The following is a 20,356-nucleotide window of genomic DNA, read 5'->3' on the forward strand; positions in this document are numbered from 1 at the left end:
AGAAATGTGTCATTAAACAGTTAGTGTCGATACGTCCTGGCCTCCTCAAGCGATCAGCTCCAAGATTTAAAAAAAAGTTCAGCACAATTTCGATGTTTCAGATGTAATGCGAAATCGTGCACGTTAAACATAATTGCATCTATCACTAAGCCAAGGTTCATGTTTCATATTTATAAAGACGAGATATTATTGTTATTACAGTATTAACTAAACATCAGAGAATATTTAAAGTAGGCGCACTGTTGAACCTGCCTCAGCCAAGCTATATCCATGGTTCAAAAGACTGCAGGGTATCATCAGACCATTGTTTGAGAAGCGAACAATCCTTCATAGTAAAGAGCCGACGAAGAAGTAATGCAGAATGTCAAATGCCACGACTACACAAAGTCAAAGGGCTACCTGACGAGATAGTTGAGCTGATATTCGATAGCTTTTGTCGTTTCAGCAATTGTCAAAGTTTGTTGGAAGATCTTGTCCATGTGGAAAGAGGCGTAACCTTCAAGTTAATTTCTGCCCTAAGCAGAGGTTGAGCCTTCGGGAGCGTTGACATTAGCGCCAGTTCGCTGTTGACCAGGCTTAACGTTGGGGCCTTCAGGGATAATTCGCTCGTCAATATCTCGGATTCGCATTCCGAGGCGAGCAGGGTCGATGTTTCGATGACCAAAGAGGAGCAGGGCGCCGAATACAGGCTTCGCGATGAGGTCAAGGATACCGTAGAAGATGGCCTCAGAGTCGGGAGAAATAAGGTTGCCACCCTCGCAAACACCCCAGGCAATTGGGTAGAGAATCCAGACGATGGCAGTCAGGGAACCGCACATGAGGAAAACTCGGCCAACATCAGGACCAACATGGTTGGCGTGGATTCGAGCTTCCCATGCGAGCTGGTAAACGATGTAGACCAAAGCAACGCATCCTGGGTGTTGGGTTAATATGTGCTCGGTGTTTTTATCACAAAGTTGAACTGACCAAAAGTAAAATATCCCCATTTGTACGAAGTAGTGACCAAGGCTCCAACCAAACCAGTGACAATCATGATTTCGTCGACGAGAATGACATACAGGATAGTAGGCCATGGCATGCCAGCAGTGAGGAGAAGGTCCATGAGCAGTAGAGGTGTGGTAATGAACCAGTCGATGTACCTAACATAGAAGATCTCGCGGTACCTGCCCGCAACCTCGTGGTCGCTGCGCTGGTACTCGACTGCGGTGGGAGCCCAACCCAAGTTGGCACCCATGGTGAAGTATGCAATGGCTGCAACCATAGTGATAGACGCAGTGATGTAGTGGAAGACGCGATGGGTTCGTGGCTTCCTCAATCCCATTCCGACAAAGACGATGGAGGAGACTGTCATGACAGCACAGACAGTGAAGTACCAGTCGGAGCCTCGTGGCGTGATGTTGATCTGGGTGCGAATGCCGTTGAAAGAGAAGCCTTAGCTGATTAGCAGTGCCCAAATATCTTGTACCGGTTCATAATAGCCTACCATTGGTCTTCAAGGCATCGTTGCGAGCATGGAGATGTTCAGCCATCGTGAGAATTGGTTCTCGTCGAGCAGAGAGTACTTGAGTTGTTGTGCTGTATTACTCGTATGTATTACCGTATTAGTGAGCCAAGACAGGATGATCTGCCTGGAGGTGTGGCAGCTCTATTAAACCCTTAAATGCCATCGTACATGGCCAAGAATCTTCAAAGCGTATGTCAAATAAACCTCCCATGACTTCATACCGAGTCTGCCGAGCATACACGGCAGTTCTTTGCCGACTATGTAGTCGTCATTGTAGTGTTTCTGAATGATGGTTGATGCGACGTTTGTCTCCAGTCGATGGACGTTGTTTGAGTCGATGACGCCGACGTACAAGTTGGCCCACACCCTCACGTTTTCACCACGCCGGTTATACCCAGACGGTCCAGGCCTGTCAGAAGGTTGCCGGTAACCGTAGCGTCGATCCCTAACGGGCACCAGATGAGGAGCATGGGCCTCTCCGCTAGAACTTTGAGTCGAGAGTCACAAGGCTGATCGGACAATTCGAATCAGAATGACGACACAGGAGTGCTTAAACGGTAGCAGCCGAGTGATCACGATGGTATCAGCCAAAGTCAATTGTCATTACAACCCTCATGGCCGAGTATTATCCGATTTAGCTCATATCAAGTCCCTTTATGCTTATGAGCTAACGCAATGTCATCGATTAACTTTTAATTGTATCTTTAGTTGAAGTCAATAGAAGATTGTATTATTCTAAGAGTTGTGACTACCAATTCCCATACAAAGTAAATCCATATCAGTATCAATCTTCAACACCCAGAGATCGCTAATTAGCAGCAATAAACATGTAATAATAAGCCAACAACATCGCGACTAAAGCTCCCAAGAAGCCTTGGAACAGTGTTAGTGAAGAATCGTGAAGCTTGTCAAGCCCGCTCTTAGGTGACTTGGAAGTCTCTTGAGACCAAGGAATTTGGTGCTTCTTGAACCCTGAGTCCTTCATGATCTGCTCAGCAACAATCTTACTGCCAGCAATACACACTGGAACACCAGTACCAGGATGTGTGCTGGCACCTGCAAAGTAAAGGTTCTTATACTTGGAGTGCTGGGTACCGGGACGGAAGGCAAGAACATTCATGATAGAATGGCTCAGACCAAGAATGGCACCCTTGTCGAGGTTGAACTTCTCCTGCCATGTGTAAGGAGTGTTGATAATCTCATTCTCAATAAGAGGGGCCAGGTCAACTCCTATTCTGGCCTTCATAGTGGCAATAACAGTGTCGCGAGCGAGAGAAATCATCTTCTCCCAGTCCTGACCACCGTCGACGATATTGGAGTTTCCAGATTTGGAAGCACCACGGTGTGTGCCAGCGGAGTCTGAGAGAAGATGGCCAACAGGTACCAGGACAACAACAGCATCCTTACCCTCAGGGGCAGCTGAAGGGTCAATGCGCGAAGGGACGTTGACGTAAAAAGAAGGCTCAGTAGGAATCAGATGCTCCTTGAAGATGCTATCGAATGACTCCTGGTATTCGTCGGCGAGGAAAATGTTGTGGGCGTTGAGCTCAGGAATGATCTTTGATGCTGACCAGTAGAAAGAGATGCTGCTGCATGATGTCTCACGTTTTGATAGTGAGTCGGCGTAGCTTGTCTTGGGTAGAAGGTTGTTGTAGGTGTAAACGAGATCCGCATTGGAGATAACAATGTCTGAGGGCAAATGTGTGCCATTCTCCAAGACAACGCCGTTAGCCTTGCCCGTATCTTGGTCAATAGAAATGGACTTGACACCAGTTGAGAGACGGTATTCAACGCCTAGTCGTTGACCGACATTGACCAGTGCTTCCACAACCTGGAATGTGGTTAGTTTTAAAACATTGGTTTGTAGTGGAAAACGGGCTCACCTTGTGGAATCCACCTCTGGGATACATAATACCCTCTGCAAGTTCGGTATACTGAAGCAAGCTGTATGTTCCGGGGGCATCAAAGGGACTCATGCCCATGTACATGCTTCCAAAGGTGAAAACCCTTCGAAGTCTCTCAGTCCAGAAATACTTGCTGGCACGTGTCCAGATACTCTCAAGGGGGTGGATGTTGAATAGGTTGAACAGAACTTCAGGGCGCGCCAGACTCAAGATACTGGGGAAGTTTCTTCGCAGGACTGACTCGACACTGACTTCGTAGTGACGATGTGACTCCTGAAGAAATCCAAGGTATCGCTCAAAACCATCAATGCCCTCGACAGCCTCAATGGCCTTCTTCATCTTGGTGAGATCAGTTGACATCTCAAAGGATGAACCATCACCGAACCAGATGTTGTAGTTGGGTTCACACTTTAATAGTTCAACTCCCTCTGCTGTTAGAGATGTTCCTAAGTCCTGGAAGATCTCGTGGAAGAAGCGAGGGAGAAGAAGTAGTGAAGGACCCTGATCAAAACGCTTGAATGTGTTAGTGAAGCAATGAAACCAGAGTTGACAGTAAAACTCACGTAGCCATCTTTGTGAATTAGTGAACAACGTCCACCGGTAAAATCGTTCTTTTCAACGATTGTGACTTTAAAGCCAGCCTTTGCGAGTCGCGCAGCGGTCGAAACACCACCAACGCCGGCACCTAATTAGGGAGTCGATTAGCTCGAGTGTTCGACATATATAGAGGACGGACAACCATACCAATCACAATAACTGATTTCTGTTGTTGCTTGATATCACTCATTTTTGCGGTATAAAGAGTGAAGAATAATGGGTTCGAGAATATTTCACCGGTTCAACCGAACAAAGACTTTTGATGTGCTGAGAGTATAGAGTCAATGACGTCTTCCATTTCTGTTTTACCCACTTTTAGTGTCTTGTCGTGGAAATTGGCTCGGACTCGGACTCGTTTTGTTTTCCATGTGAAGACTACCCTGGAATACTATCGAGGCGCAGTATCTTTTACCAAGTACTTGTGAGTCATTTGTTGATATTGTTCTGTTCGAGGTTATCAGATGGTTTGTTGATCATTGACTCTAATGGCTTGGGCGTGCTTTAGCGGATTCCGTCAACGAGAAAGCGTGTTCTATGATTGGTCATCTCGGTTAGAGGTTACCTGTCAGTCTGGCTTTTTCACAACTTCAACATTCATTTGACATCTCACGATTCTTGGCACTATGGAATGAAAAGGGCATGTCAAACATAATCAGAAATTGAGGTGTGATAGTTCAAACCTAGAATAATTAAGTGGTGATGAAATCAATAGTCTAAGAATGTCTAAAACAGTTTCTGCAACGCGTACTAAATCCACTCATAAATGCATCGCTAGTGATTCAATGCAGACCAGGCAACTCGAATGCGTCGTGACTTGGGAACAGTAGCCCTGCCTTTCTTCATAACAGGCCCTGTTTCTCTAAGCACACGTCCAATCTCCATATAACTCTCAACGGCAACTCGAATGGGACCTTTTCCTTCTGAAGGAAGCTTATCAATTGCCCCCTTGGCAGCATCGTACTTTTCGAAAGCGCGATCAAGAAGTTTCTGGCGTAACATCTCAATCGCAGGACCATGTGGTTGCTGCATCACATCTTCAGGTGTGAGCTGAGCTTCCTTTAACCAGGATAGAGGAAGGTAGATACGGTCGATCTCAGCGTCAACCTTGATATCGCGAGCGATGTTGACGTATTGAAGTGCAATGCCCATTTCTTGACCAGAAGCAACGACCTCACGTTGAACTTCAGGAGATATCGTCTCAGGGGTGTGGTAAAGAATGAGATGGTTGCAGAGCTCAGCAACTGTTCCAGCTACACGGCTGCCATAGATATCCAGATCCTCAGTAGATTCGATAGGAAACTTGCCAGATTTTCGATCAAAGAGAAGGTCGGTGTCAAATCCCTTGAGCAAGTCATCGAGAGGCTGTTTTGGTAGATAAAAGGTTGGAAGTTGAAGGAGAGCCATGTGGAACATTTCTGGGAAGTTGGATGTCACGAATTCGCGTAGTCGGGGCGAAATTTCCTCATCCTCATTCTCTTTGTAGGCGATGTTCAGGAATTCCCTCAACTTTTCAATAGAGGCTCTGGAATCATCAACAGAAGGAGCCTCGTCCACAAGGTCGTCTGCAGCTCTGCAGAAAGCGTAAAGGCGGATGAGATCGATTCGGAGTCTTCCCTCGAAAGTTCCACTCGCGAGGTAGAAGCTACGGCTCTTCTTCCTGAGAAGATCGACTGCGCTAACTAGACCTGAGATTCTTTCTTGGTCGTACTTTTCCTCTGGGAGAAGCAGAGCTCGAACGATCAAGCCAAGACTTGGGAGACCCTTGTTCTTTGGGAAATGCTCTGGGAATGTGTCCAGAATGGCCAATGTGTTGTCGTTTGCAATAAGCCCAAAGACAATCAAGGTATTAGTGAGAAGGAAAAATACAGCCTCCCTGAGATTTGTTAGCATTTTTCATGCCATTATCAGAAGAAAAGCTTACTCAATATCCAAACCGTCCCAAAGCACAATACCGTATTTGGTGCCTGACGTGATACTCCATGTTCCCCTTCGCAACGCAAAAGTGTCAACCACCCACAAATAAACAGTTGGCAGAGCAATCGGAAGCAGAGTATTGGTCCATGGGAGATTCACAATAAACTGGTATGAAATGGTCCTGCGCTAGATTAGCATCTCAGTCAAGTAAAACAAGTAGGGCGCGTATTACCATAGAAACAAAAGGAATGGACAAGCCCAGATAAGGATAAGTCCCATGTACATGCCCTCACCACCGGCCCTGACAGAAACCAGGCCGAAAATGATGGCCGAGGCAAACAGAATTTGTCCAGCTATTTTTCCAGAAGTACTGGCTTTGCTGAGATAAATGGGGTGAAATGTCGGTTTACTGAGCAGCATATACAAGAGAGAAGTGTTGAGCGTTTGGATCACAAAGAAGAAGAGCTCCTCAGCGGGGATATCCCACGCAGTCAGCCCAACAACAACTCCAGGAGGATATGTCCATATCTGATTTCTGATGAGATAAGAGTCCCAGGGGCTTTTCTGATGTCAGCTGAGATAAGATGTTCTGCGCGCACCGCACATACATTGTAGAAACCACGGCAGTCTGGAGATGGTTAGTATTCAAATTATTCATTCGAGAATAGACAAATTGACTTACTGTTATCATAAATATGAGTTTAAAAATATCCAACCGTGACATCAATGGTCTGTACACGGCGAACAACACAACACCAAACGGTATTGTGTACTTGAGATGTCTATCCAAAATGGTGAGCAAAAGGCCTCACTTTGTTGGTTGTAACCGATTAAAAGGTACGTACACTTGGGCATATTCCCAGGCCATTGTGAAAACGATTCCTTGTGTGTATGTGACGGGATGGGAAAAAGCGACGTGGTAGAAGCCAACGACGTCAATAAACACAAAGATCAGGGATTTATCGAGATCAGATCGAAAACCGAGTCATAAGAATAAAATAAGGAGAGTGTGAACGTGAAAAGAGTTTACGTATTCTGCAAGTAGGGTTGTTAGGGGGGAATTTCAGAGAGACATTGGAACGCTGAGTTGACACTAACAATTTTGAAAAATACACCGAAAAGGCCGCAAGTTCCGCTGTCTTGTGCTGATAAAACTAACGTACCCCTGCCGTGTTAGGTAAACGTTGACGTCAAGACTTTTTTTCTTACCCTCTCGGCTTTCATGCTTCGCCCTCTTTTGTCCAAGTCTACTTGTCATCATTAACTTTTTTTGCTGAGACAGACGAAACCGAAAGAGGATCCCTGTTCTTTTTTTTGGCGGCGGTTATCGGTCATTTGGAGTTTGCCGTGATATCGTACCCCAATTTGAGATCATCACGAAAAGGATGTTTTTAACTGCCGACTGCCATTACCTGCTTTTGATGCCATTCTTTGATCGATGGACATCCCCATCTTCTGCCGGTATAGCCGGTACCGGTTGGGTTAGTATATATCAAGCTTGAAGGATTTCCCCCTAGTGTCTTGTAATGATAATGGATGGTCGTGGCTTTGTTCCGATACCCTTCTGCTGATCCTACCTACCATGCATTTTGGCAATATTTGTTAATTGCAATATTCATTTCTTCATGGCTCCGTATGAATGAGATAACTCCAATATCAACCTCATTCAATCGTCATGGACTCATTTCAGCAGATGGTACCTGAAACGGTATCCATGTCTCACCCAAAAGAGCAATCACTTCGTCATCCGTAAGTGTGTTCCACAGTAAACCTCCACGGCAAACATACTCACATCTCACAGATATCTTATCGGTAATTTTGCACCGATTCACAAAACTCTCAATCTAACACCATGCACTCATAGTGGATGCATCCCTCCAGAACTTACTGGAGGACAATATGTCCGTAATGGAGGTAATCCAGTCAGCCATGAAGACCTTGGTAGAGATGCACATTGGTTTGATGGCGACGGTATGCTCTCAGGCGTCTTGTTCAGAAAGGGACTCTCTGACGGTCAGATCGTTCCCGAGTTTGTGAATTCGTACATCCTCACAGACTTGTACCTGTCTCGAAAGACGACGTCGGTCATGTCACCCATCATGCCGAGCATTACTACGCTTGTCAACCCTCTATCTTCACTGCTGAAGATCATGTTTGCGACATTCAGGACAATGTTTCTAGTATTTCTTTCCAGTCTTCCTGGATCACAACAAGCTTTGAAGCGTACTAGCGTAGCCAACACGGCCATTCTATACCACGATGGTCGAGCGTTGGCGACGTGTGAGAGTGGTCCACCCATGCGCATTCATCTTCCTTCTCTGGACACTGTTGGCTGGTACAACGGTGTTCAAGCTGAAGGCGAGCCTGAACAAACCCTTTCAGAGAACAAGATCGAGCCTTTTGGGGGTGACGGTGTGTTCCAGTCGATGAGGGAGTGGACGACAGGACACCCCAAGGTTGACCCCATTTCTGGAGAAATGATACTCTATCACAACACTTTTATACAGCCTTATGTGCATTACTCAGTACTTCCCAAAACCGCCGTCCAAGCACCGACTACGAACAGACTTATCAACCAAGCTGTCCCAGGTGTATCTGGAGCCAGAATGATGCACGACTTTGGAGCATCACGTGTCCATACCATCATAATGGATCTCCCATTGACTCTGGATCCTATGAATCTGGCCGTGAACAAAGAGGTGGTATCTTACGACCCTTCAAAGCCTTCGCGCTTTGGCGTGTTCCCACGTCATGAACCATCCAATGTGCGGTGGTTTCAAACAGCACCTTGTTGTATATTTCACACTGCGAACTCGTGGGACACAACATCTGCCAATGGTATCAGCTCTGTCAACCTCCTAGCATGTCGCATGACGTCGTCTACAGTCGTGTACACAGCTGGGAATATCCTGCCTCCAGCGAAACCCAAGCGTTCCAACACCATATCTTCTCATGCGACAAAGAATGCCAGCGAATGGGATGAGAAGGATATCCGACGATTTGAGGCAGCACCCATGCTAGAGTCTCCTACTGAGAAGGTACACGTTGGCGATTACTTTTCTCCCAGTGACGAGGCAGATGATTACAGCCAGTGTCGACTATACTACTATGAATTTGACATGTCTACGCTATCTACGAACAAAGTCATTAATCAATGGGCTCTCTCAACCATCCCTTTCGAATTTCCATCCGTCCGCCCAGACTACGAAATGCAAGATGCTCGCTACATCTATGGCTGCAGTACCTCCACGTCCTGCTTTGGCGTTGCTCTTGACCGAGCAGACAAGATTGATCTCCTCGTCAAGATGGATGCAAAGACACTCATCGAGCGAGGCAAGAAGATGAACACAAGGCCAGTAACAGGATGTGTTGATAGACGATCTGCTCAAGAGATTCTCGACTCGCAAGATGTCAAGGACCCCATCAAGATCTTCCGCTTGCCCCCAAGATACTTTGCACAAGAGCCGCGCTTCGTTCCCCGTTCTGGTTCTACTGAAGAGGACGCTGGCTATCTGCTCTTCTATGTCTTCGACGAATCTCAGATACTGCCTAATGGTGACTGTCCGCCTTCTTCCGCGTCGGAACTCTGGATTCTCGATGCGCAGAATATGCGCGATGTCGTCGCAAAGGTCAGGCTTCCACAGCGAGTGCCCTATGGCCTTCACGGAACTTGGTTCTCGGCCAAGAACATTGAGGAGCAACGAGCAGTGGACTCGTTGAGAAGTTTGGAGGCCGTGCAGAGGAAGAAAGAGGCATGGATAAATGCTCGAGGACGTATCGCGAGGTCATGGATGGCGGTCAGGGAGAAGTTGGAAAGGGCTGTGGGATGATCGTATATGCCTGATCGATCTGATGTTTGTTTAGTAGCAGCAATAATACCCAGTCGCGGTCTTTACTGCTGTGTAGGGAATAGCTTTACAAACTAATATTCTAATACAATGAAGAGAACACTGAACAAACTCCCTCTTGCACAGTCTTCATTCATCCTGTTATTCCAATTTTCAAACTTTGAGGACTGAACGTTCATGCCTGTATATTGCATACGTTGGTACCTCTCTACCAGGCTGTGAGGGCATTTATTGGATACGGGTTTCTCGACATGGTACATTAGAATGGCGGTCGTCTCTCGCCATTCCATCGTGCGCTACACATCTGCCACAGGACAGGTTAACAATATGGAAACACGATCCTGATATATGAGCTATACTTTAGATAACGCATTATGATACTATACCCGTAATATTAACCACTTAGTGCTGATACATACCGTATCAACTTGTGAAATTCGGTAGCTTAATGGGTCCATTTCAAGCTTGTTAATTGGTCAGAGACACTGTATAGATCAGTCATTATGCCATTGGCCAAATGGTTGAGTTAGTTTGGGTCCCATTAAGCTACCGAATTTCACAAATTGATACGGTAGTTACAGCACCGTCATTAATTGGTGCGGTCCTGTCGTGAGATCTATCAGTTGTAACAGTGTGCATTATGAGACTGATTATAAAGCACTGAACTGCAGTGCTCTAATTCTCAAGTTATGGAATTAATATCTAATCTTAGGGTAGTCTAGTTTATACTATCGTATGCTTCTAATCCATTCATCTCTCGAACTCCCCATGCCTTAAAGTACCCGCTTGCAACCATAGTATCATTCGCAGTCTTCATGTGGATCGTTGTTGAGAAGCTTTGATCCTGCTTATCCCGCATCAGCGTGCCTATCACTTGAATCTCGTCTCCTGGATGGGCCAGAAATGAACTCTCCACACTCAGTCCTACACGATCGCTCGTAACTCTCCGCCCTGCAGCCATTAAAGACATGCGCCCGATGGCGTCGAAGAATGCAGACAACACGGCGTTGTGAATCATGTTGCAGGAATTGATCTGTTTTTTGTCAAGGAGGACTGTTGCGGTGATGGTAGCTGTGCAAGCGTCGGCATCGGAAATGGCCGATGAGATGATCAGGTCTTTTGGGAAGAGCTCTGAGAATGGAGACCTGGATCGTAGATACTTCCACATTTCTTTAACGCGATCAAGCAGTTTTTTGTTCGTATTCGATGTAGTCTGGGTGGTGACTGCTGGCTTCTCCCATACGTATCTTCGAAACTCCTTCTTCCATGCAACAATCTCGGCCTTCTCGTCAAGGGGGACCCAAGACTCATCTTTGGCAGCATTCTGGTTGTGCCCTTTATGTCTAGCATTCTTTGGGACTAAAGCGATCAAAATGTGTGCATCGAGTGGGCTGAAGTTGAGCCGATTAACCTCAAAGCTTGAATCCGAATACTGATGGATGATCTGACTGAGAGTGTTGTATAGCTTATTCGCCCGTTCTCCAACGTCCGTTTCAACAGCCAGAAAAGTTAATGCTTCTTGTTCAGTCTTCTTTTTGTAAGCCTGGCCAAGGTAGTACTTCAAAAGATTAGCAAACGGACTGGGTTCGTGACCTTCAATGCCTTCCCAGGCTTCTTGGCCTTTCTCTTTGTAGACCCTAAAAATCTGCCTCACGGATTCTGACCAAAACTCTCGCCACTTCTCAACTTCTTTCATCCTCTCCCAGCGTGAAGCTTGGTTGACTTTATCCGACTTACTGCTCGCCCCCGCTAGCCATCGATCACGAACACCTACAGGGAGATGTTCTAGAAGATGACGAAATTGCAGAGCCGTGATGACTTGTTGCTGTTTCTGTAGTTGAACTTGATGCTTTTCAAGGCGGGCTAGCATGACGTTGACACCTGGACCCTCGTTGTTGATAACGGCTTTGAGTGCTGTGATTATGGTCCATCGTTTAGGTTCCGTAGGCCATCGGGGCACATCAGCTCCTACACGCAAGCCGAGATCACAAAGATTCTTCCCGGTGGTATTCCAGCGTCGCGAACATGACAAGCAAGTGGGCTCGGATGTGGTCACATTGTCGCCATATCCGAATGTCATGTCGTCAACATGAGTGCGATCGAGTTGGTTCATGTCAGCCTCGACTTCTATGATCAACGCATCGGCTTCCGTAGATGTTTCGATCGTTAGGCCGGCGAAGTGGTCCCGTCTAGTGACAGCACCATAAGTATTAGATTCGAGAGACAGATTCCGAGTGCTCCTTACTCCTCTGTGACAATTTGATGTAACTGCTTTAAACTGTTGATCTCATTGAATATGTTCTTGCCCTTGGCCCTATTTATTTGGCCTTTGAGGTCAGAACGTCGGATGTAAAATGCTAGTCTGGATAATATATCAGACTATTAATACTTAAAGGATCGAGCCTACTTACCTCCCATTAACCGGAAGACTGGATTTGCAATATCTGCTTCGAATTGCTTTGATGTAACCCTGATGGAGCAGTTTGCTATCCTTTAAATTCCCAATCTTGTGGTTGAAGCCTAGGTTTGTTGGCTCAGTTCCAACAGAATCTTGTATATCTGCACTACGCGACTGGAGCGAAGCCTCGTAGATCAAGTGTATTAAGACTGGCATATATGAAATTCTCTGAGTGCATATATGGACAATGAATTCCTGCCACTTGACGGCATTGAGGTACTCGGTCAAGAAAGAGATGAAGTTGTGACTGTCTGTGAGGAAAGCGTGACGAAGAATAGACAGTTCCGAGTCGGAAAGTCTCTTGTCGACTTGCGCTAACCACTCATTGTTGTCTTGCAGTTGCTTGAATCTATTGTCCTAGTCTTGAACGGACCTGACAAAGTCGTGAGGGATGCATATCTCGTCATCCTTAGATCGGTCCTTACTTGACGCTATCTTTTTACTGATAAAATAAAAAGGTGGGCTGATAAGAAGCAGAAGTTGAGTTGAAATATATGCAGACATCACGCTTTAAATATTTAGGTCGACGCAAGGCTTTGAGAGATTGCGCAATACGTGTCACTTACCGGGCTTTCAGGCAGTGTTATTTATGCATAAAAGTGCAATTCTCGAGCCTACCATCAACTCGCGACATGGTAGTTTCAGCCACGATTTATTGATACGAGCTCCTGCAGAAAATATTCAGCTGTGACTGGATTTGCGACTTGGCTGATGTTGCGGCTGAGATAATGGTCTTCAGCTTTGGCGAGATCTCACCAGGACATGGCCATTGGTTTACGTTCCTTGGTATCACAACTTAATATATGAAGATATCACTCGATTTCCTTCGGAGTGGAAGAAAGGATTAGGTTTGGGGTTAGCTAACTGTAGACGGAATTACCATGAAAGATATCATGACTTTTTGTTTTCGGGTTTTTCGTCGAATAGCTATGCTGTGTCTTGGTTGACTGGCGGAAGCAGCTTTCTAACAAAACTTGCTCATGAACCTCCATGAACAATGTGTACCGATATGGTTGAAATCCTCCAAAGGATTAGCTGCAGGATGTTAATCCTTCCCCGTAGCGAACCGTTGGTGGGACGACTATTGCTTACTGGACGGCTAGAGTCTAAGCGATATATAGAAAACGCTAAAATAACTCACCTCGCGACGTTCTCACGACGACAAAAACCTTTTGCCACAAGTCAGAATGACAGAGCGAACTGCCCTCCCGAAGGAAAGTCGTTTCCGGCGCGCCTTGCATGCGCTCCCATTCCTCGCCATAACGGCTCTCATGACACGAGCATTCGGAATGGCTGAACCTATTGGTCCTACTATTGAAGAAATGGTGAAAACTTCTGTTTTTCCTGGTCCCGGGGTCAATGTTCCGATTATGAAAGGCTTCTATGGTGTCCCGGTTTTGGATGATATTTTTAATTTTGTTACTGCAGCGTTTGTTCATCTTCAGTTCTATTTCGATGAGAAAGCGTATTGGCAATCATTGGTGTTTCTGACCGATTTCGCTGGGATGTATGCTGTTGTTCAGCTTGAGTCTTATAGACCGGGGAACACATTTCCTCTTTCCAAATAGTAAGTTCATGAACCTACTGAAAGCATGCTCTAACTCTTCGTCAGCCCTGTTGTCTTTTTGTTCGTTTCTCAGATAATCGCCATTGGATGCACTGCGCCGATCTTCTTTTTCCTGGCTTACATTTTTACACCTGCGTATAAGCTCACCACCCCAAGTCTCGGCCGTCTCAGCGTTGGACCATGCAAGGCTATTTATGCAGCAGTCATATTGGGTTATTATGTTCCTCACTTCCCATCTTACTTCAACGCCTCCCTCGAAAACAGGAACTGGTGGAATTGGATCTGGCAGCTGTTCCCTGTCTGGTGCTGCAGTATCATGTTTATTTGGTCCAAGGTCCTCGCTCATATGAACAAGTCCAACGGGAAACTCAATTCTGAGCGTGACGCGCTTCGAATATTGATAGGAGCTTGCAGCTTCATAAGCATGGCAGCATGGTGGTATACTGTCGCCTCTATGAGAGATTCGGTGTTTGAGGTCTTCGTACCACAATACCTAATTAATTACCCCGAAGAGCCAAGCGTCGGATTACGGACCGTCATTCAGTTCGATTACATTTGCTGTTATGCGGCAGGCTACCTGTGGCTGGCCTATCACTTTCGAGATCTTGAAAAAGTTGGAGTTTGCAGTATTTCTTGGATCCGAGCGATTGGTGTGACTATTGTGTTGGGTTTTGTGGTTGGACCTGGTACCCTTTTTCCTATTCTTTGGCTGCTGAGAGAGGAGTTACTGATCGTAGCGAATGGGGAGGTCAAGGAATCTCATGATTGAGAACAGAGATTGAAAGAGGGTGTTAGTTATGGTTGAATAGCAGACTCTGGCTCAGGTCGCAGGTGGTGAGCATAGAAACTGTCTTGGGGTTTACAGGGCCTGCGGGGCTTGGGAAGACCCCTAAAAATTAGCGCTGTGGTTGGGCGTGGGTTTCCAAGTCGCGTCGCGTCGCAACGACAATGCATTCGAGGTCATCAGCCAAAGATGGGAAGCCCGACTTGGGGTTATATCTATATTATATCTTATGATAGGATGGCACTAATTACCAACGCTGCTGTCACGACATATCCCAGCACTGATTGACTCATTAACCGTCGCGCATCGTCTTCTTCGTCGCCCTTGCTGGTCGAGTCATCCCCATCATCATTACCACTCCCTTTGTCTCTGTCGCCACCTTTATCTCCATCGTCACCAGTAGTCTTGTTACCTCCATTCCCTGATCCAGTCGAGTTGCCATCATTCTCGGTCACATTACCCTTCAGATCCATCGCAAAGTTGGCAGCTGTGAAGGTGACGTTGCCATTCGACAACCATGTCTCGGTCCCAAATTCGATGATGCCTAACCAGGGATTTTTCGGTAGATCATTTGGTGCATCAATATGTTTGCGCGCTTGCTCAAGAACGAACTTGAAAAGCGGATAGAAGTCGGCCTCGAAAGAGAGGATGTCTGTATTGTCTTTGGTGATGGCCGTGAAGACGTGGGTTCCACCCGAGTTGCGACCGTAGAACAATGAACTATCGCGGTCAGAAGACATATCGAGGGCAGTGAGTGCGAGAGACACTTACAAATCTGTCTTGCCCAGAGTTACAGTCGATATAATACTATTATTCGCTCGCCCCAGCCACCATGGATCTCCGACCGATCCAAGCCAGACCATGATCTCAACGGCCGCAACTTGGGGGTATAGAGTTCTATTCCGATCGTCATCGAGGAAGAAATCCCAAGCCGCATTGGCCTGCACGCCCTTGCTGTTTAGCTGGACTTTGTTCTCTGCCCATTTTGAACTGCTGAAATCTCGAGGTGGTTGACTTGGGTTCCCTGGTGTATAGATCCAATCGGTTGATAGACGTATCGATTCAAGATTGCTTAGGCGGATGGGTAAACTCGGGTGGTTGAAGCGTACGTATGGGAAAGAATGTACATCTTGGATATTCTTGTCCCAATTCCATGTCGCATCAAAGGCTGGTGTGCTGTTGTCAACTTTGAGACAAACAAAGCCACTTTTGGGACTTTTTTTGTTCCATGCATTGGGGTAATCTACAGGGCATCAATCAGTACAGGATCTGGCGCTGGCGCTGGCGATTGGGTGAACTGACATGACAGGGAGTCGTTTAAACGGCCAAATCTTTGGTTGCCGCATACTGTTCCTTTCTGATCGGTTTGACCTGATACAAGATCTGGAAGTACGGTTAAAACACTACCAATGAGTGCGATTAACTTCATGATACAGTTGTTTGATGTACTGTTTTGGAGGAAGTGAACAAGGGTTCCATGCAACAGCTGTGATCTAACTTTGAGGCTGTTGTAAGGACAACCAAACCACAATCTCAACCACTTTAAATTGACAATTTACTTGACAGAGTTTGGCAAGTCTCTACATGTTTCTGGAAATAAAACTCGTTCTGTTGGTGTGATCAACATATTTTGCCATACAAACGCAAGTCTTGGAGATCTCAGCGAAGCTGACGTGGCTCTGAAAATGGGTCTAGAGTAGAGGAACTCTACGTCATGGACCCTTGGGGTTATCGAGGGTGAATCGCGTCAAGTTAGTGGACTCGATCGCTAAATGTAGGTACAGTCCCTGCAAAAATCATTCTGCGCGTCGCTGGGGTCGTTCATCCTTTGATCCATATTGCTCTTCATTCCGTCCACTGTCGTTAGCCATCGCCATGTGCCTCACCATTCCTGACAAGCTTACTACGCATGGAGAGCCTTTCAGATCTTGTAATGTGCAGACTACGTGGCGAAACAATAATCCTCCTTCAATTCCTTAGCTGTTGGGTTTCGTGATGCTTCGCGTGTCCCCTTTTTCGTATTGGGGACCTTGTAAATTAACAGCAACAGACCTCGTGTTTTTACCTTTCGGTTCTGATACGAGGGCACGTCGCGTTTGGACCATTGTAGAAAATGACGTCGTGATATGGATCTTGGTGGAATGTGGATGGCAAAAGTGAGAAGAAGCCTGAGGGTGTCAGAAACGATGACCGCTGAACGCATCAAAGATGAAATTCTTAGGTCACTTTATGCTGGTTAGAGTATATCCTTAGATCATTTATTTTTGTATCCCAATAATTAGTAGGTCAGCTTTTCTGTTACCCATTAGGCTGGGTTTATTGTAGTGTTGGATCACTTGGTGAATTTAACATCATGTTTCCAGTTGCATTTAGAACGAACAGTAGCAACGTCTTCCAACTCACGTAGAGACTCTCAATGTATTCAATCGTAATATATTAATTTCGAATGACCATTTTAATATGTGATTACTACTCATTAGTCTGACTCGTAGTTATTTACTCGTGTCGGCATGTTATTAATAATTCTCTTCATTGATACAGGGTAACTGGCATGGTTGAGGCGGTGGCTTCACTTCGTGTCTGTTTCTTCCATGTTTGTCAAACGCGACTGTTGTTCTGTTTGACGCTGATTTCTCACTTTAACTTCTCAAGCGCGTCCAAAACTCGTGAAACATCGAAATGGCAGACAGTTGATTGCTGTTTGTAGCCCTGACTCTCCGTATCCAATCGTATCCTATCGAATCGAGACGATCCCAACCGCAACTGACCAAGCCCTCCAAAGCCTTCAATCCACTACAATAGCTAATGTGCTCGACCTTCCATGACCATGTCCGCTGTGTCCAAACGTCCCTCCGATTGAAGCCCTACTGCCTGACACCTCCAAGTCGCTGCCCGAATGCGATGACGAGAGAGCGAACAGCAAGACGCGCTGTACCAAGCTCGACTGAAACCGAACCATGAACGACACCGCGATGATATAACGACAAGCAAGGCGAGATACCCGGGTAATCACGTCTTTACAACCTACTTTCGAGCGAAACACTCTCTTCATCTCTAGAGACGCGCTCAATTGGTTATTGACCAGATGCATTACCCCGCGCGAAAGCAATAGTAGCAAAAGCATTACGGAGTCGAAACGCATGCCACGCCAGATCCATCAGACCTTCCCTTTCGCTGACCCAAACGCGCACAGAGCTGCTGCGATTGGGCCCGGAACATGGAAGACTGAGAGACGATGATCGGGGAAGAAGTAGCGCTGCGAGCAACACATGCCGACATGGTTGTTATATACGAGGACAAGGTATTCAGCTGCCCAGTTCATCACCATTGAACGGATCTGCCACCAAAGTGGGGGTCAATGATCCTGTGTGGAATTCGACGTCGATTCCATTTGGCTTCGCCCAGCTACCAACGTGATCACTCGGTATGTTCTCGTCAGCGCCTCGCTTCTTGCTACAACAATAGCTGACCGTTTACCTTCCAGCTCTACAGCCTCTGCCTCGAGACCGTCGCGTCGATACATCCCCTAGAGCAAGATCAACTCTTGCATCCTCGACTCATGCCTCTACATCCTACCCACATCTCCTCCGCCGATATACCCAGTATACTCGACCGCATTCGGGCTCTCCCACCTCAACAATCCCGCGAACGAAACCTTCCTGTAACAACCGCATCACCTTGGTAATGCATGGATACGTGTTGCGGCGAGTCGAACGCATAATAACTGTGATCATGTATAGTCGCTTGGTTCAACGGCATACGTGTGGCATATATAGAAGTCGCCTGATTGTACTGAGACTGAAGGAGCGGGTTCATGGCATTGGAGCTCCAGTTGCCTGTGTCCCTCCAAGATTGGCCTCTTGCCAAACAGTCTACTACTGGGCATTCATGGCCACAATCGCGGTAATCCTGGCTTCGGAGCGCGACAGAATCTAGCGACTATGACTTATGTTGTGACATCCATAAGACGACCTCTATGAACCCTGTTCGATTCTGGTTAAACGTTATCATTCTCCTGGTATTCGGCAGTTGTGCAGCCAGTGGAAACTCTAAAGACAGCACCCCATGCGTAAACGACCAGCCGGCTCATCGTTTACCGTAGACCTGGAAGATGGATTCCTCGCCCGACACATAGCAATACGTCGTCGTAGTTATTTACATTGACTGAAACGGAATTGTTTGACACTCCTAGAGCAGAGCTTTGATGGCTGGCACGGATCCTGCCGTTGCCATTGATCACCAGCGCGATAATTTTAGACTCCCGTGGCGCAAGAGAACTGCACAGGGGAAGCCCAGAATCAAGCCTTGTACGTCTCAGTACATTTAGTTGCTGCTCAATTGCTTTCCAGTCAAAATGTACTGATTGAAGTGATATCTCCATATGTAAACCAGGCAAAGCTGCCCTTGTCCATTTGCCTTCGTTTTTGCGGGCTCATAAATGTTCCCGGCTCGCAGACTTGTTCAGCCACAGATGACTACATCTATTATGTCGTGTTCGGCTATGGCGATTGACTTGCTGCAACAACATGCGCCATAGCAAGCCAAGCTAACGACTTTAGTTGAAGGTACAATCCACCCGGCAAACTCGGCACTAACAATCTGTAGTATAGCTGTTCATTCGAAACACTGCATAATGACACTATCATCAAGACCAGTTAGGTGATGATTACAGCTGTAAGTGGAGTTGAAGAGCAAGCCCCAGCTTACGTATCCAGGTATCAATGGCGCCGGTTATCCGAGACACGGCCGCGATCATCGAGCCTAGTGCATCATGGAGCGAGCCGTGAGATCCGATATCCTCCAACCCAGTGGTTCTGACGACCTGTTCAAAGTATGTATTATTGTTAGCCATTAATGTTCAGAGACGCTTCGTTCCGTTTGCGGGGCCACTGCTTGCTTCCAAGTTTAGAACATCTGCCACACCACGTAATGTAGTCCACAAGGTCCTTGGACCCTTCAAAGTATAAAGTGTAGCTATCCGTCTATGGCAGTCCCTTGAAATATCAACACACATCTCAGACTCTCGATTAAAGCCAATAGAAATTAAGCATAAACCTTCTCTATAACTTCTATACTCAAACACAACCTCAACAACATTCATCATGGGCTGGTTCAGTGGTTCGTCATATAATTCATGATTATCAGCTCATTTCTAATACCTTTCAGACGACTCAGACCAAGCTCAGGCGTACGAGACAGTGAAGCAACGCCCTCATGAGGCAGAGTGGTCACATGAGCTGATAGGTTCGTATCTAGTCTTTCCATCAAAACTTCTTTGGGGTTATGCTTTTTCACAATAAACTATGTTGTTAACGTGCTCAATAGGCGGAGCTGCTGCCTACGAGGCTGCTAAGGCCTACGAGAAACATGTTGCTCAGAATGGTAAGTATATGATCTTCTTCCATGGTGTAACCAGACTGATGTCTTTCCAGGAGAGCCTGATAACCACGCCCAGGCGAAGGAGCTCTTGGCAGGTTTGGTCGGTGCCTTTGTTGATCGCGAGATTGAGACGAAGGGATTGGATTACGTCGACGCAGAGAAGGCCAAGCGTCATGGTAGGCAACATGTAGAAGAGCAGTTGAGCTACAACAACCAGCAGGGCTGGAACTAGAACCATGCTGAGCATATTAAACTTGGCTATGTTATTAATTGATCTTGAACACAATTGATAAGAAACTCGTGAATGATTGTTAACAGTTAAGGGGAAACATGCCTTATGGTCGCATAGAGGCTTAAACACAAAAGAACGTGGTGATAGAGTTAAGCCCAGGCAGAGTTAC

The 20,356-nt window shown here is 46.4% G+C and overlaps 8 protein-coding genes across 8 annotated transcripts; 3 read left to right on the plus strand and 5 right to left on the minus strand.

Moving 5' to 3' along the window:
* Positions 1–515: 515 nt before the first annotated feature.
* Positions 516–1,529, minus strand: FSST1_008691 (opsin family protein; the record flags this gene model as incomplete). The annotated part of the gene is made up of 3 exons (XM_083225595.1): positions 516–913; positions 967–1,431; positions 1,484–1,529. 3 exons carry the CDS (start codon positions 1,527–1,529, stop codon positions 516–518), a joined length of 909 nt encoding a protein of 302 aa, XP_083084652.1.
* Positions 1,530–2,312: 783 nt separating this feature from the next.
* Positions 2,313–4,195, minus strand: FSST1_008692 (phytoene desaturase family protein; the record flags this gene model as incomplete). Its single annotated transcript, XM_083225596.1, has 4 exons — positions 2,313–3,335; positions 3,388–3,921; positions 3,972–4,093; positions 4,153–4,195. 4 exons carry the CDS (start codon positions 4,193–4,195, stop codon positions 2,313–2,315), a joined length of 1,722 nt encoding a protein of 573 aa, XP_083084653.1.
* A 581-nt stretch (positions 4,196–4,776) lies between these two features.
* Positions 4,777–6,787, minus strand: FSST1_008693 (Squalene/phytoene synthase-domain-containing protein; the record flags this gene model as incomplete). The annotated part of the gene is made up of 6 exons (XM_083225597.1): positions 4,777–5,878; positions 5,927–6,100; positions 6,152–6,478; positions 6,528–6,547; positions 6,602–6,701; positions 6,765–6,787. 6 exons carry the CDS (start codon positions 6,785–6,787, stop codon positions 4,777–4,779), a joined length of 1,746 nt encoding a protein of 581 aa, XP_083084654.1.
* An 807-nt stretch (positions 6,788–7,594) lies between these two features.
* FSST1_008694 (carotenoid oxygenase) lies at positions 7,595–9,749 on the plus strand (the record flags this gene model as incomplete). The annotated part of the gene is made up of 2 exons (XM_083225598.1): positions 7,595–7,668; positions 7,721–9,749. The coding sequence occupies 2 exons, from the start codon at positions 7,595–7,597 to the stop codon at positions 9,747–9,749; spliced, it is 2,103 nt and encodes a 700-aa protein (XP_083084655.1).
* A 736-nt stretch (positions 9,750–10,485) lies between these two features.
* Positions 10,486–12,381, minus strand: FSST1_008695 (uncharacterized protein; the record flags this gene model as incomplete). The annotated part of the gene is made up of 3 exons (XM_083225599.1): positions 10,486–11,956; positions 12,013–12,129; positions 12,179–12,381. 3 exons carry the CDS (start codon positions 12,379–12,381, stop codon positions 10,486–10,488), a joined length of 1,791 nt encoding a protein of 596 aa, XP_083084656.1.
* Positions 12,382–13,412: 1,031 nt separating this feature from the next.
* FSST1_008696 (concanavalin A-like lectin/glucanase domain-containing protein) lies at positions 13,413–14,561 on the plus strand (the record flags this gene model as incomplete). Its single annotated transcript, XM_083225601.1, has 2 exons — positions 13,413–13,792; positions 13,838–14,561. 2 exons carry the CDS (start codon positions 13,413–13,415, stop codon positions 14,559–14,561), a joined length of 1,104 nt encoding a protein of 367 aa, XP_083084657.1.
* A 242-nt stretch (positions 14,562–14,803) lies between these two features.
* On the minus strand, positions 14,804–16,005 carry FSST1_008697 (uncharacterized protein; the record flags this gene model as incomplete). Its single annotated transcript, XM_083225602.1, has 3 exons — positions 14,804–15,296; positions 15,348–15,819; positions 15,879–16,005. 3 exons carry the CDS (start codon positions 16,003–16,005, stop codon positions 14,804–14,806), a joined length of 1,092 nt encoding a protein of 363 aa, XP_083084658.1.
* A 3,673-nt stretch (positions 16,006–19,678) lies between these two features.
* On the plus strand, positions 19,679–20,187 carry FSST1_008698 (DUF3759 domain-containing protein; the record flags this gene model as incomplete). The annotated part of the gene is made up of 4 exons (XM_083225603.1): positions 19,679–19,694; positions 19,743–19,820; positions 19,902–19,958; positions 20,009–20,187. The coding sequence occupies 4 exons, from the start codon at positions 19,679–19,681 to the stop codon at positions 20,185–20,187; spliced, it is 330 nt and encodes a 109-aa protein (XP_083084659.1).
* Positions 20,188–20,356: the final 169 nt, after the last annotated feature.

The sequence above is a fragment of the Fusarium sambucinum genome, chromosome II, assembly GCF_050947815.1.
Source record: "Fusarium sambucinum isolate potato_lamoka chromosome II, whole genome shotgun sequence".
NCBI lineage: Eukaryota > Fungi > Ascomycota > Sordariomycetes > Hypocreales > Nectriaceae > Fusarium > Fusarium sambucinum.